General features: G+C 36.1%; 1 protein-coding gene across 5 annotated transcripts in view; it reads right to left on the bottom strand.

Moving 5' to 3' along the window:
• Positions 1–15,536, bottom strand: part of KDM4C (lysine demethylase 4C) — a 408,417-nt gene that overhangs the window by 186,024 nt on the left and 206,857 nt on the right. For all 5 annotated transcript variants that reach the window (XM_054583127.1, XM_054583129.1, XM_054583130.1 and 2 more), the window contains 4 exons: positions 9,870–10,060; positions 6,680–6,918; positions 3,509–3,822; positions 1,020–1,128 (listed from right to left, as the gene is read on the bottom strand). In XM_054583127.1, the coding sequence (XP_054439102.1) occupies positions 1,020–1,128; positions 3,509–3,822; positions 6,680–6,918; positions 9,870–10,060 (853 nt within the window). The remainder of the gene's footprint in view (positions 1–1,019; positions 1,129–3,508; positions 3,823–6,679; positions 6,919–9,869; positions 10,061–15,536) is intronic.

Here is a 15,536-nt window from a genome sequence, read left to right as displayed (position 1 = left end):
AAGGGACAGAACCAGGACTCTAGTCAGAGAATCTACTCTCCATTAGTCAAGCAGATTCCTCTTTACAGTGGGTTCAAAAGATTTTGTAATTGCTTCTGCAAGATGTCCTGGAGGTTTTAACATGCCATACCCCTTCCACTTTAAATTTCTGACTTGGAATAAAAAATAAATTTGATAGTGGTCCTAAGGTTAAGAAATGTTAGGGTTACTTTCTCTTCTTATACTATCACCTTTCCTCACACAAGCCTGAACCCAGGCACCAAGTCCTCTTGTCCTCTGCCTGTGCCTATGGTCAGTTGTGGTTTTTGTTTTTCCCTAGTACATTCTTAACTAAGTGCACAGGTTTATAAGAGTAGACACTTTGTGTGTCTCAGGCACCTATGAGGTCCTAGCTCTGACTTGCCTACATCCACTTTAGTCCTGGCATATTTCCACCAAACATCCATAGCATTAGCACTCCCCTTCCAATCTGGATGTCATTTCTGCCTAAAGCCCCTCTGGAGTTTCCTCATTTCTTGCAAGCTCAGCTCTCAACCTCTTCCTGAGCCTTACCACACACCAGATATAACAAGATATGGAAGTACTACCCATAGCTCCTTACTCAAGATGGTATAATAAATTTAAAGGATTCAAGTTAAAAATAAAGACAATGCAAAGAAACTTAACAGCATGTTAATTCTGTGAATTAACAACTGGAAAGAAATGATTCTCAACTTCTGTAGTATCTTAAGAAGAATGTCAGACATGACCAATTGTATCTCATTATAGAAAATGGGAAGACTTTTGCTAAGAACATGGCTAAATTATGTGAAGCAAGTATTTATCCTTAAAATCAAAATTTCTTTCCCCTGAAAATTCTTTAATACCTCTGATCTCCTTATAGTATATATTTGCAATATGGTCAAATGAATTCTCTACAAAGCAATTTTTTTTAAGAGAAGTTTGTTGTAAGAGACAGAACAAATACTGAATACTGTACACATATACAGAAAAAAAGCTTAAAACCGTCACAAGCCTACCTTCATCACTTGTTGCCTGCTGCTTCACCAGAGTCATTGGGGATCTTGCTGGAGGCTTGCTAAGAGGATGGCGCCAACTTTTAGCCGTTTTGGTTTCTCCCTCTATTCTCTGATCAAAAAAAAGGGTGGGGGGGAGAATCACTCTCAGTTGAAAACTTGTTTTAAAGAAAACACTATTGTTCACAATGATTTATGACAATTTCATTATGATAAACTCTTGTACTTTTTTTTAACCTTTTGGGGAATTAGCCCCCCACTTTTTTTAATCCTCACCCAAGGATATGTTTTTATTTATTTTAGAGAGAGAGGAAGGAGGAGAGTGAGAGAGAAAGGGAGCATCAACGTGAGAGAGAAGTATTGATCACTTGACTCCTCTACATGCCCAGGCCAAGACTGAACCTACAATGTAGGCATGTGCCCTCACTGAGAATTGAACCCACAACTTTTTGGTGTATAAGACCACACTCCAGCCAACTGAGCCATCTGGCCAGAGTGGAATTAGCCCTTTTTAAAAGAAATTTAGCCCTAGCTGGTGTGGCTCAGTGGATTGAGCACCAGCCAGCAAATCAAAAGGTCGCCAGTTCAATTCCCAGTGCAGGGCACATGCCTGGGTTGCAGTCCAGGTCCCCAGCAGGGGGCATGCAAAATGCAACCACACATTGATGTTTCTCTCCCTCTCTTTCTCCGTTTCCTTCTCTAAAGATAAAGAAATAAAATACTTTTTTAAAAAAAGAAATTTAAAACTTTACATCAAAAGACATAGAAATCCATCCTATTAGTTATTCTACCAAGAGATCAATTAATTATCCTTCCACTTCATATTTAAATATTATCTGTATATGGTGTAGGGTAGGCTTATCAAGCCTGCAATAAACTCAGCAGTTAGCAAATTTTCAAAAGTTCTTTAAAAATCATCTAAATTTGGGATTATATATTCATAAAAATATAGGACTGTGACACTTGGTCATGTTCATTCTGGTTGCATGAAATATCAGGTTATTTTTCTTTCTATCTGCACAGAGAACCATACTGTCCAAATGTGCCCATATACCTCCTTTCATTCAGAAATGAGTCATCACTTTTCTGAGGATTAAATAAGAAATCAAAGTTTTAGGGTTTTTTTCCAATATGGTACACCACTATCATCTTGAAATCACTGAAATTTTATAGAAAGTCTTTTGTCCTGGGTTCTCCAAACTACATTTTCCTTTCAATGGTAGAGAGAAAAAAAAAAGTCATGTGCAACCTGACATCTTCCAGACAGAACCCACTTACTAGTTTTTTAGCCCACTCACTCCAAAAAAAAATAATAATAAATAAAAAGGAGGTAGGGGGAGAGTACCAGAGAGAGAGAGTATTAGTTCTTTTATATCAATGGTTCACTGGGAAAGAAAGGAGTCTCAGAAATGTTCCTGTTAGCTGGAAAAGCAGTGGCCAGAAGTAAAGAAAACTATGCTGGTGTCTAATACCAAAACAGCATTTGCTGAAAAAAACATGTGAGAACATCCTAATCAAAACTAGGAATACAGAAAAGTAAAACAGGATGGAATTTACCTGTGGTTTATAACAGCTAAAAAAGTAATGTGGGAAATTATAACTTAGTCAACAACAAGAAATATTTACTAAGCCCTTACTACATGCCACATTTCTCTAAAATAGTTAAGCAGGAAAAATTATACCAGGTCCCTGTTTTCAAGGAATATGCCTTATAGAGGGGGAAGAGGACAATGAACAAGTAAATAGTAAATATTTATCAGGTAATATAAAGCAAATATGCAGTAAATAAAAAAAAATAAAGTAGGACAAAAGAATGGAAAGAGATGAAGAGAGGGCTATTTCATATTGGCCACGGGGCTGCTTTCTGGCAGTGGGCAGGGCTGGAAAGGTCAGTCTGGCCCTAGAATCAGAGTCCATGAGGAAAGTGTCAGGGGAAAGCATGACCAGGGGAGCTCTAATGTGAAAATACAGGCTATGGGAAGACTGAGATTCAGAGGTGTTAATTCTTGGTAGGAGAAGATCAAAGCCCTGAAGGTAACACCATTTGCAGTCTAGTCAACACTGCAGGTAATAGAACCACTCTGTACCTTGACTGTGTCAATGTCAATATCGTTATGATAGCCTACCATAATTTTCCAAGAAGTAACTATTGGGGGAAGATGGGTGCACAGGATCTTTCTGTACTATTTCTTACAACTGCATATGAATCTATACTTATCCCAAAATAAAGACTTTAATTTTAGAAAAATTTTAAAATAAAATTGAACTCCAATATGTGGCCAAAAGTTCCACGCTCTCTGAATTATCACATTGTGAGCCAGAGCTCAAAGAAGGCTTACCTACCAATCATCCTATATTCATAAGAAAATATGAATAATACCCATAAACTGTGAAATGTTATTTCTGAACTACAGCAAGATTTTGATGGATTGGACAGTTTTCAGAAAGTCCTCTCACCATACAATACAGTAAAAACAAACATTGCCACATACACTGGGGACTTTGAAGCCATTTCTCTCTTCACTGGGGACCGCTGGGACTTCCCCAGGTTCAAGGCCACTCCCACCGCTCTCCACATCACTCTCTTGTCTGTCTATCAGCACACCGTTACTATCTGCCACTCGGGAGCACAACTCAGGTGACTTTGGCCACGGAAGTAAGGGTGGGTCTGATCCCTCGGGGGTCACAGGGCCACTACATATGGAATCATCAGTCTCACTGGGATTTGAAGATGGAATTATGGCACAGGCTTGGTCATCCTTAGTGTTTATGTCCTCCATTACAGATGTAGTTAAACAGCTGTTTCCTGAGAAGCAAAACAAAAACACAATAAATCTTGCATTGTGTTATTAATGAGTATAATTGTTAAATTATTCTCAACTAAATTTCTGTCTTTCAACTTCCCCTCTAAAGGTCCACAGACATGGGTGGAAAAGGTCACCATAGCACAATGCAGCCTTTGTTGTTGTTAAGGTGAGGTCCTGGAGTCTGGCAAAAGAATGTACTATTAGACAACTAAAGTGTTCTTTAGTAGAGAGTTGGACCAAGAACATGTGGTACGTACGAGGTCTGTCTAGAAAATGCTCAGCCATTGTTAATATATCAAGAATGGTTTGTGCGATATCAACGTAACCTGGAAGCTAAGGAGAGTCGACTGGAATGCTCATACATGAAAAATGACGACTTCACTGTACTGGTATGTAGGGGCGATTCAAGCTGTTGAGTGAGCATGTATACTGTGTGGCCATCACATTCAAAATGACCAAGTGAATAGAGCAATGAATCTGCGTCCAATTTTATGTTAAGCATGAACATTCTTCCACGGAAAGTATTCAGATGATTCAGAAGACCACAGCTATAGGCAACCGGTAATTGGCAGCTTCATCACGACAGTGTACCCACTCATGAATCACATCTTATGCAGAGTTTTTGGCCAAATATCAAATCCCCCAGGTGACTCAGCCCCCCTATAGCCCAGATTTGGTGCCCTGCCACTTCTGTCTTTTCCCAAACTAAAATCACTTTTGAAAGAGAAGAAATTTCAGATCGTTGAAGAGATTCAGGAAAATACAACAGGGTAGCTGATGGCAAATGGAAGAACTGTGTGGGGCCCCAAGGGACCTACTTTGAGAGAGACTGAGGTATCATTGTCCTATGTACAATGTTTCTAGCATCTTCTTCAAGAAATGTCTCTATTTTTCATATTACATGGTAGGATACCTTCTGGACAGACCTCGCATATACAATGGACTACTATTCCACCATTAGAAAAGATGAAATACTGTCATTTGTGACAACATGAATGGACCCTGAGAATATTATACTAAGTAAAATAAGTCATTCAGAAAAAGCTAAGAACCCTTTGCTTTCACTCATATGTGGGATAGAAAACTGAAATTCATAAAGACAACAGTATGGTAGTTACTAGAGAAATGAGGGTGGGAGGAAGTAAAGGGCAAAGAGAGCCAAAAATACGGTGACAGAAGATGATTTGACTTAGAGTGGCAGCCACTCAATGCAATATACAGACCATGTATCATAGAAATGTACACCTGAAACCTATATAATCTTATTAGCCAATGTCACCCCAATAAATTTCAGTTTAAAAAGAGAAAGGGAAAAAAGAATAAACTTATTGACAAAATAAGGGATTAAAAACAGGTTCTACTAGAGACAAAAGTCAAAATACAGAGAATAATAATTATCTAAAGCAATAGTTATCTATTTCTGAAAATATTTCTGAAAAATAAGAATCATATTCCAATATATTATGCTAAGAGATGCTATTGATAAAACATTCCAGTTCAGAGGATGTATGTAAAGAGCATATGTAAGGCTGTACATATCCAGTAAAAATTACATCCTACACTAATCCTGTATCATACAATGACAGCATATAAAAGACAACAATATCCTAAGGACTTCTAGTGTCATCTCTATTCACCCTTTTCCCTCCCTTACACACACATACATAAAAGCATCATTTCACCTGCCACATACCCTAAAAAACATTGCAGCCTTCTGTCTGTTTCAGGTCTTTCCCTGATAAATCAACAACATTCTATGCCATCTCTAGCACGGCATTTACCACACTGGATTGTAATTTTATTTGTCTAGATCGCCACTAAAGTATGAACTCATTGAAGAAAAGCCTATGATTTAAACTCTATTAATTCGGTTATTTCAAGAGCCAAAGGTAAGGTGTGTGGAGAAGGAGCTGAAGATCAGATTAATTAGGACTATGATAAGGACTTTTTCTTTTTCCACTCTAAGTGGAAAAAGTCAAAAAGAACAAGTGCAGAGAAGACCTAAGTTGCACCATTTTCAAAGATCACTATGACTGCCATATAGAGAACTGACTAGCAGAGGTGTCTAGAATGAACACTGGCAAAACAAGAAGGAAGCAATTTCTGCAAAAGCCAGAACAAGAGATAATGGTGCCTTGAAGGAAGAGGAAGTAGGGGAAGGGGGCGGGGCATGGCTGGATTCTGGAGAGTCCCATGATTGAAGGACTAGCTGGTTGAGAGGTATGACAAGAAGACAGGAATTAACAATAACCTTGATTAGTATAAGGACAAACGCCCCAATATACATTAAAAAGGCAAAGTTTTAAAGCACTCTCAGAGATACATGCGATTAAAAAGGGGGGAAAGCAAAGTAGTTGAGACAGATGATGGCTTTAGTGGAGAGGAACAGCCAGGGGACCATACATATCATTTCCCAAGACTGAATAATTTTTGTTGTTCTTTTATAAAAACCTATTTTCTTATTCTTAAAGTTAAGCCAAAAGCAAAGAATCTGTAAAGAATTATCTATAATTGGCTTTTCTGTTGCATGGGAACTCAAGAGAAGCTTTCCAAAAATGTATTGTATATTGTAAATTGAGTAGCACCAAAAAATTTTTTTTTATTTTAGAATCTTCTTTTTTATTAAACCAAACAGCCCCAGTGGCTGTTTGTCTCACAATTCCACTCTACATAGCAGTGGTGCCCCTTACCTTTATAACAACCCCTTGGCCTCCTGACTGAATTACCCCATAAAAGTCTAGATAGCTTATTCGTTAAGCTATGTATAAAAGTAACATATCTGTCCTCTTGATCATAGATCAAAGGCATCAGATCATCAACACCTACTAGTTATATGTGAAACAGACAATTTCTCACCTGAGACTCTGACATTATCTGATGAATTCTGATCCAGCCGCATCCTGCTAGCAGAAGTCTCTTCCTCTGAAGGTGATTCTGTGTTCCCCAGCTTTATTGCTTCTTCTGTCTTTTCACTGCTCTTGAGGTTGTCTGGGACTGGGCCAGGAATAGGGCCCTCTGTCCTACTGACTGCAGCTGACATTTCCTCGTCCTCCTCATTCTTAGGTCTCTTAGAGTTAGAACTAGTGCACTGGAAGCTATTAACAAGAGAAGCTGTGGTCAGAGCAGAGAATGTTTGCAACAATCAGGATAAAACGCATATCGGTAAAAATGTCATTTTCACTTACTGAAAGAAGAAAAAAATGGATATTTTTAAATTATTGTGCAGAGATAACCTTCAAATATTAATTTTGAATTTGAAATCTTAAGAGTTTTAATAAAATTTACTAAAAATTAAAATTAAAACTACTGTAAATAATTGATTATTAACTATTATTGAGGGAAGTCTTTGCTAAAATTTTATAACAATATTAAAAGGAGTCTGAAAATAAAAGTAAAGTGAAAAATAATGGCCTAGGAGAAATCAAATAAATAAATGAAATATTATTTAGATAATGAAAAATGGAAAAGGAAATGAGGAGAGCCCACAAAGCTCCTCTTAAAGTCTGAATAGATTTACATTCCAAGGTCAAAAAGCGACCACATTTCCCTGAAATTTGTATATTTCTAAAGTATGCATTAAAATCATTAAAATTAAATGTCAATCATCATTGGCTAAAGGAAATTAAGAGAGAAGAAAGGTTATCCTTATGTATTTAACATCTTTTATCAACTTATTATTTTCAGAGTTGATACCATTTTTATTTTTTTCCTCTTTTAGTATTTTTCAGCAAGTCATTTGCTAGCTTTGTCATAGATGCCTTTTGTATGTGATGCAACATTTCTAACACTTTCATTTAGAAAAAAATTACAATTCAAATCAAAGCAGCATGTATTTCAGTGCCACAAACACATACACATATATGTACACAAACATTAAACACTGTTAGGAAGTCAGAGAGGGCAGAAATCTGAGATAAGGCGGGTAGCCACAGATCACCTATGTAAATTAGCATTGGCTAATTTGGTGTTACTAGTAACACTACTAGTATCAGCATCACTAACTGCAAGTTTATGGAAAACCCATGCACTAGCGTATGTAGAAAATATTCACATTACTAATAGCACAGTATATGTAAAGCAAGATGGCTGACATTGCTTTGAGATTTCAGTCATTCCCCTCATCAGATTTCCCTTCATAGAGTACTTATGTAAGGAAGTCAGCAAATTCTATGATCAAGCTACAAGGCTGAGTATAATCAACAAGCCCCTTAACATCAGGCTTTCAAACTGGGTGAGCAAAGTCCGTTGGTTATTTTACCCTACTGTAAAGCATTTCAAATCTGTCCAATGTCATGGGTCTATGTTCTCTATTAGTGCAAAAGAGCCGCTGTGGTTAGTAACTAAGAAACCAGATCATATATCTAATTGAAGTATTGTGTTTTCTGTCAATTAAGAAACACTTAACATGTTTCTCAACATGACGTACTTGTGTTTCTTCTGAATTTAAGATTGACTACTGCCCCCTCCTACAACTAACTTTTTGGTAATGCAGATTAACATGTTTATCAAAGGTACTGACTGACTCTCTAAATCTGTGTTTCCCAAACTTTTCTAAATGCGACCCATAGTAAGTTATAAATTCTAAATGATGACACAACACACACACAAACACATGCTCATGAGTGTCATGAATTAATACCCTTACCACACAGGAAGGACTATGATACTTTTTATTCTATTTTACTTCCTAATTTTAAAATGTTGTTCCTAACCTACTAAATTGATTTGAAAATTAAGAGTTTGAAAATCACTGCTATATAGGATGACATAAAAACACCTCAGTTTGAGTTCTGCCACTAATTCTGTGACTCAGGTATTTCTCTCATAAAATGGGGAAGTTTGACTCCACATTCTTAAGGTTCCTCTGCTCACTACCCATTCTAAAATAGCAGAAAATAAATGTCAGGGGGAAAAAGAGAATCAGAACATGAGCATCAAAAGTGTGGGCAAACACTTAAAATTACAGTGTTATTTTAGGTAACAGCAAAAGGTTGGAAACAAGCTACAGGTCCAAATACAGGAGATCAGTTAAATGCACGCAGTCATTAAAAATAATGTTGAAGCAAATCATTTGATTACACAAAAAGCACTCGAAAAACTGGTCATCAAATTATTAATAGAACATGACCCCAATTTTAGAAAGGTATATAATATTATATGATATCATAATCAATATTATGTAAAGGATATATACAAAATGTTAACATTGGTTATCTCTGGATTGTGAGATTATGGGTGATATGGAATTCCTTCATTATTCTTTTCCTTATTTTACAAATTTTCTCCAATGCACAAATATTACTTTTACAACCTGAAAGAAAAACAATGAGTAATATTGGAGAGTAAAATTCAATATAACCCTGGAAAACATAAAGAGCCTAAAAAGATTGCCTAAGGACGTGTGTAACATAACACATATCCTATTCAATGAGCTTTAAAACAGTGAGATGCCCATGACAGGCGTAAAAGCTTCTGAAATGGCCCTGGCCACAAAAATGTAATGTAGAATAAAGTTCACAGGGACAACAATGTCACAGAAACACCGTATGTTCTGCTTTATACCTTGTAAAACGAAGTGTATAAAATGTAGCAAAATATACACATCACAAACAGAAAACTAGTATCTCCGATATTTGACAAATGAAGAAGAAAATGACTAAAGCCAAAAAGAAAATCAGTAGCAACATGAAAAAGTTGGAAATCAAGTTATTGAAGTTCATAAAAATATGGACATGAATAGAAAACATCAATACAACTTTAAAATACATTAGTGTAAGAGGTCCAAGAAGTTCTGGTATTGCTCTACTTGCCATGTGTAATAACTTCAGGAATATTCTCAAGTACAAAATACAACTCTTCCTATATTCTATTTATTTATTATACTTCTCACGAATTAAAAATACTTTACCTCAACTTTTCAGTAAGATATTTCATAAACTAATGAGGAATAAATTTATAGCAAAGCAAATAGTCTTTGAGAAAATCCCGTCAAGACCGTTTTAATTTCATAAGTACAAGTGGGATAGGTTGGGGGTGGGATTGCTACCTCCTGGCTGCTTTTATTTTCCTCCTCCTCTGCAGCCATGCTTTTACTTCAGGGGTGGATGCCGGAGTAGGCTTTGTGTGATCAATGGTGTATATATCCTTTCCTTGTTTCCAAAGCTGGTATCTGTCTGGCTGAAATTTCTTCACAAAGATATCCATTGAAATTTTCACCATGTCTTTCCTACAGGTGCACTGAAACACAAAGGAGTTGTTGTGCATTGAACATTTCACTAGCTACATAAAGTTACACTGAGTCCTACTTTGAATATAATGTACATAAATATTTATTCACCACATAATTGAGGGTGTTTTACATTTTTAAACATTCAGTGGGGCAGTGGGGGATAAATTAATTTTTTCTGAATGGAGGTGAGAACCTGCATATTCACATTTGTAAATGGCATTATATGTTCAAAGGCATGGTAGAGTTCATAGGAACTGTGTAGGAGGAACAATTAAAAGGAAAGCGCGCATTCAAAGGCATGCCTGCAACAGAAGGATTAACCATCACAAAGATATATCAGTGAACTGAATGTTGAAAGGTCTGTAAAGCTGAAAACCTAGGTTTGCAAACAAAAGTAGTCATGAATGTGATTAAAATAATTAAACTAATGGGTTGAGACAAATTTTCTCCAAGATAAATTTCAATCACATTATGTTTATTAACAAACACACTCTCACAAAGTAACCAATAATTGGAAGCAAAAGAACAGTCTCTTCTACATCTTATCAGATAAAACACCCACCATCATCACTGCAAACACGTCCATTAGCAAAAAGGAACATTATTAAGGTGAGTTCAATGAAAAGATTACTTTTAATCCTCTAGGTTTTTCATTCTTGTGAATATATTCTTACCAAGCAGTAATACCTTATAAAACAAGTTTCCTATAAAGACTTCCAAGGTTAAATTCCGTCTAGTCCAAAGTCAGTGCAACAGGACAGATATCATTCAAATAGTGGTGCAGAAGTATTCTCAAATGTGTAACTACTATACCTTGACAATCCCCAACACATCAGACAAAAGACTGGTTAACGCAACAGCCCTGACAGTATAAGACCCTATTTTGTTGATACAGTTATCATCATCATGCAAATTAATTAGTTTTAATAATGTCCAGTCCAAAACTTCATTTTATAGAATTCCAATGTTGACAGGCATTATGATTGGAAAGTTCAGAAAAAAACTAACATTCAACATGACTTAACCCAAATTCTACTGTAAACAAACATTCTGCTATCAATGATACAACTTCCGATCTCCTACATTCATGCTAACACTTCCTCTTCACCGCCCCCCCTTCCCTTCTAGCCCTAGAAATCCATTAATTCTGCCTTTAAAATGTATCCAGTGCAAATTCCTTATACCAGGACCCTTCCAGGTTCACTGTCAGACACTGAGTCCTAGTGTAAAAGAGCTAGTCTTCCTGCCTCCAGTCTCTCCTAGTACCAATTCAACTTTACAGCTGTCACTTTAAACTCTCTCAAATATCTTATAATCTTTCATATCTCAGTTCAATAAGTTGTAAATCACCCTTTAGAATTAAGTCTCAACTCCTGAGCTGGGTATTCAAGGGCTCTAAGATTTGCTCCACCATTAAGATCTCCAGGTTTCTCTCCCATTGCAGGTGAACATGACTACTCCTCTTCAACCCAAGAACAGTCACAGGAGCCCAAATACCCTGTACGCTTCCTCATCTCAGCACTACTGCTCCTACAACAAAGCCTTCCTGCTCATCGTTGTGCTATCCAAAGAAAATTGATCCTTAACACCGGAAGCAAATTGTATCATACCAAATGTTCCTCTGCAACAGGGTACTATTAATCTACAGCACTACTTTATATTTTTGTTTTTTAATTATATTTTAATGATTATGCTATTACAGTTGTCCCAATTCTCCCCTTTTACTGCCCTCCACCCAGCACCCCCCACTCCCTCAAGCCATCCATCCCCACGCCATTGTTTATGTCCATGGATCATTCATATAAGTTCTGTGGCTACTCCAGTTCCTATACTGTACATTACATCCCCATGGCTATTCTGTCACTACTTATACTTCTAAATCCCCTCACCTCTTCACTCATTCTCCACATCTGCCTCTCACCTGGCAACCACCGAAATGCTCTCTGAATCCACAATTCTGTCTCTGTTCTTCTTGTTTGCTTAGACTTTTTTTTCCATCCCATTGTTGATATATTTGCATTTATTGTCATTTCATTGTTCATAGTTTTGACCTTCTCTTCTCCTTATGGCACTGCTATGAACTGAATGCTGGAATGCTTGAAGTTGTCCCAGAGGCTGCTTTCATTATCCTCATTTTTTTGGATTCTGTTTTCTTCTTGTTGCTCTGATTGGTTCTTTTTTGCTTCCTTATGTTCCAAATCACTGAGTTGATTTTCAGCTTCATCTCAGATTCACTCTACTGTTGTTTCCCTATAAATTGTTCTTCATATCAATGAGTATATCCTTCATTTCTGACTGGATCTGTTTTATACTGTTGAGGTCCTAAGTTCCTTGAGCGCCAAGCTTATAACCAGTGTTTTGGACTCTGCATCTGGTAAGATTGTTTATCCCCATTTTGTTTAGCTCTTTTTCTGGAGTTTTGATCTGTGCTTTCATTTGCGCCTTACCTCTTTGTCTCCTCATGTTAAGTGCCTCCTAGTGTTTGTTTCTATGTATTAGATACAGCTGCTCCGACTCCATCTCTTGGTAGCATAAACTAATGTAGTAGGCGTCCTGTAGGGTCCAGTGGCACAGCCTCCCCTATCACTCAGGCTGAGTACTCGAGATGCACCCTTCAGTTGGGCTGAGTATACCCCCTTCTTATAGTTGAACCTTGATGCCATTGGCAGGTCAGTGAGAGGTATTTACTCAGGCCAGACACCTTTGAATGAGCATTTGTACTGTGTCACCATTGCATTCAAATGACTGAGTGAATAGAGCAACAAATCTGCATCAAGTTTTGCATTAAGCTTGAACATTTCCTCTGTGGAAACTATTTGGATGATTCAGAAGGCCACAGCTATGGCCAACTGGTGATTGGCAGCTTTACCAGGACAACACACCCGTTCATGTACCAGATCTCGTGAAGAGTTTTTTGGCCAAACATCAAATCACCCAGGTGACTCAGTCACACTACAGCCCAGATTTGGTTATATTCTGTTAAAACTGAGATTTCTATGCCTTACTTACAAATATCTATGAGGATTGCCTTCAATAATGCAAGTAAACCACCTGGTCAAGGAAACATATTTAGTTAAACATAAATGTTAGTTTTCACCTTTTTTCTTTTTTAATTTCACCTTACCCTTACCCCACAATTCCTTTGGCAACCATCAGCTTGTTCTCTATATCTATGAGTATGTTTCTGTTTTGTTATTTAATTTTTTTTAGGTTACTCATATAAGAGAAATCATGCAATAGAGGAATAGAACCCTGTGACTTCTGGCTTTTCCAAAAATGAAAATCACCTTTAAAAGGGAAGAGATTTCAGACCACTGGTAAGATTCAGGAAAATACAACAGGGCAGCTGACAGCAATTGGGAGAACTATGTGGGGTCCCAAGGTGCCTACTTTGAAGGGGACTAAGATGTCACTGTCCTGTATACAACATTTCTTGTATCTTGTACTTTCTTCAATAAATATCCATATTTTTCAGAATACATGGGTGGATACTTTCTGGACTGACTACACACATACACCCATGTATATAAATGTGAGAGAGATATATATATCTCTCTCTCACAAATTCTTTATCCATTTCTCTAATATTCCCTTGTGTGAGTGTGTGTGTGAGAGAGAGACATACACGACACGCACAATGGAATATTACTCAGCAATAAAGAAAAATGAAATCTTGCTCTTGGCAAAAACATGGATGAAATCAGAGGATATTGTGTTAAGTGAAATAAGTGAGATAAAGACAAATATTGCATGATTTCTCTTATATGAGTAACCTAAAAAAAATTAAATAACAAAACAGAAACATACTCATAGAGAACAAGCTGATGGTTGCCAAAGGAATTGTGGGGTAAGGGTAAGGTGAAATTAAAAAAGAAAAAAGGTGAAAACTAACATTTATGTTTAACTAAATATGTTTCCTTGACCAGGTGGTTTACTTGCATTATTGAAGGCAATCCTCATAGATATTTGTAAGTAAGGCATAGAAATCTCAGTTTTAACAGAATAGAAAACTGATACTCTAAGAGCTTAAGTAACTCCCAAGATCAATGGTGGTCCATTATTTTCTTTCCACTCTCACAAGAGCTCTTACACCAAAGATCATCCTTTCTACAGGAAGTCCTTAGTACATTACAGCTGGTACTTACAAAATGAATTGAGATTTTTATGGTAAAGATGCTAAAATCCAAATTTTTCTTTTAATCTTGAAATTTCAGGTACAAGAAATAAATCCCCAAAATATTAGAATTCAAAATTAATTTTTTCTGGTTAATTTCAACATAGACAGCAATCACAGAAAAATAAATGAGCATGTAAAGGCATCTTTTATCAGAAAAAAGAATGAATCAGACTTACTAATGGGACAATTTTAAAAAGGGGGAGAGCCAATCGTGGCAAACTTTTGAAAATTTATGAGTATCCAAATAAAGTACATATTGATGTATTCTGCTAACACATGAGTAGTATATCTTTAAACCTAAAATTACTCTAAGATACCATGGTCTGTAACAATGATTTTAACTGTATTTTAACAATAAAATGGCTCATATTTTTAAAAAATATACCAACATACTCATCTCTATTTCCTTCAGAAATTCAAATAAGTTGAAGAGACAAATGTATTTAAAAAGTAAATAAATAAAAAAAAAAGAAAAAGTTGATTTTTAACACACTACAATTTTATCAAAATCTAGCCCACCTCCAGAAATTATTGTTCTCAAGGGTTATCAGTTAACTATGTTCCTAGCAAAACCAAATTGCTACTTTAGGTCAGAATTAAGGTAAAAAAAAAAAAAAAAGAAGTGTTATTTCCTTTTCAATATACAGTAAAACTGTCTTACATTTCCAAATATATAAACTATGAAAATATGGGACTATGTATAAAATGTAAAAATGCCAAACTTTCAAGGCACTCACCATTCATTGGCTTTGAAAGTCCAAAAATTTGTACATTATAAGGTGCTCTTTGATAAAGAATATATCATAAATAAAGAACAAAGAAAAGACATATATTCTCCATTTCATTGTTTTCTAACAACCCACTCTCTTTAGCTATTACAATAAGAATTAAGAACATGTTTATTACCTTAATTAGACAAAATTATTCACAATTTCTACATTAAATAGTAACAAAGACACTTCAAGTATCAGGCATAGCAACCTCTCATTTAACCAAAACTGGGACTGATGGCAATAACTATTTAGGGCCAAAATCAGTAATGAGGCCTGAAATACAATTTTATTCTCAATCATTAAGCTATCTTTTATATTAACACAGATAATTTAGTAGTCAGTAAGTTCAGATACTTCACTGAAGAAAATATGAAGAAATTCTGAGGTAGAGCCACAAGAGAAATCTTTACACAATGTAGATATTAAACTGAAAGACTATGATTAATTTTTTAACATGATATTTAGACCTACTGATCTACTACAATCCAGTCTTTCTTCATGGAGGTTTGCATCAACCCATTACTTCCTATTCTT

This window comes from Pteronotus mesoamericanus, unplaced genomic scaffold (genome assembly GCF_021234165.1).
Source record: "Pteronotus mesoamericanus isolate MK-2021 breed Mesoamerican mustached bat unplaced genomic scaffold, CSHL_Meso_final contig_73, whole genome shotgun sequence".
NCBI lineage: Eukaryota > Metazoa > Chordata > Mammalia > Chiroptera > Mormoopidae > Pteronotus > Pteronotus mesoamericanus.
The sequence above is the reverse complement of the archived record's forward strand: the minus strand, read 5'-3'. Positions and strand labels throughout refer to the sequence as shown.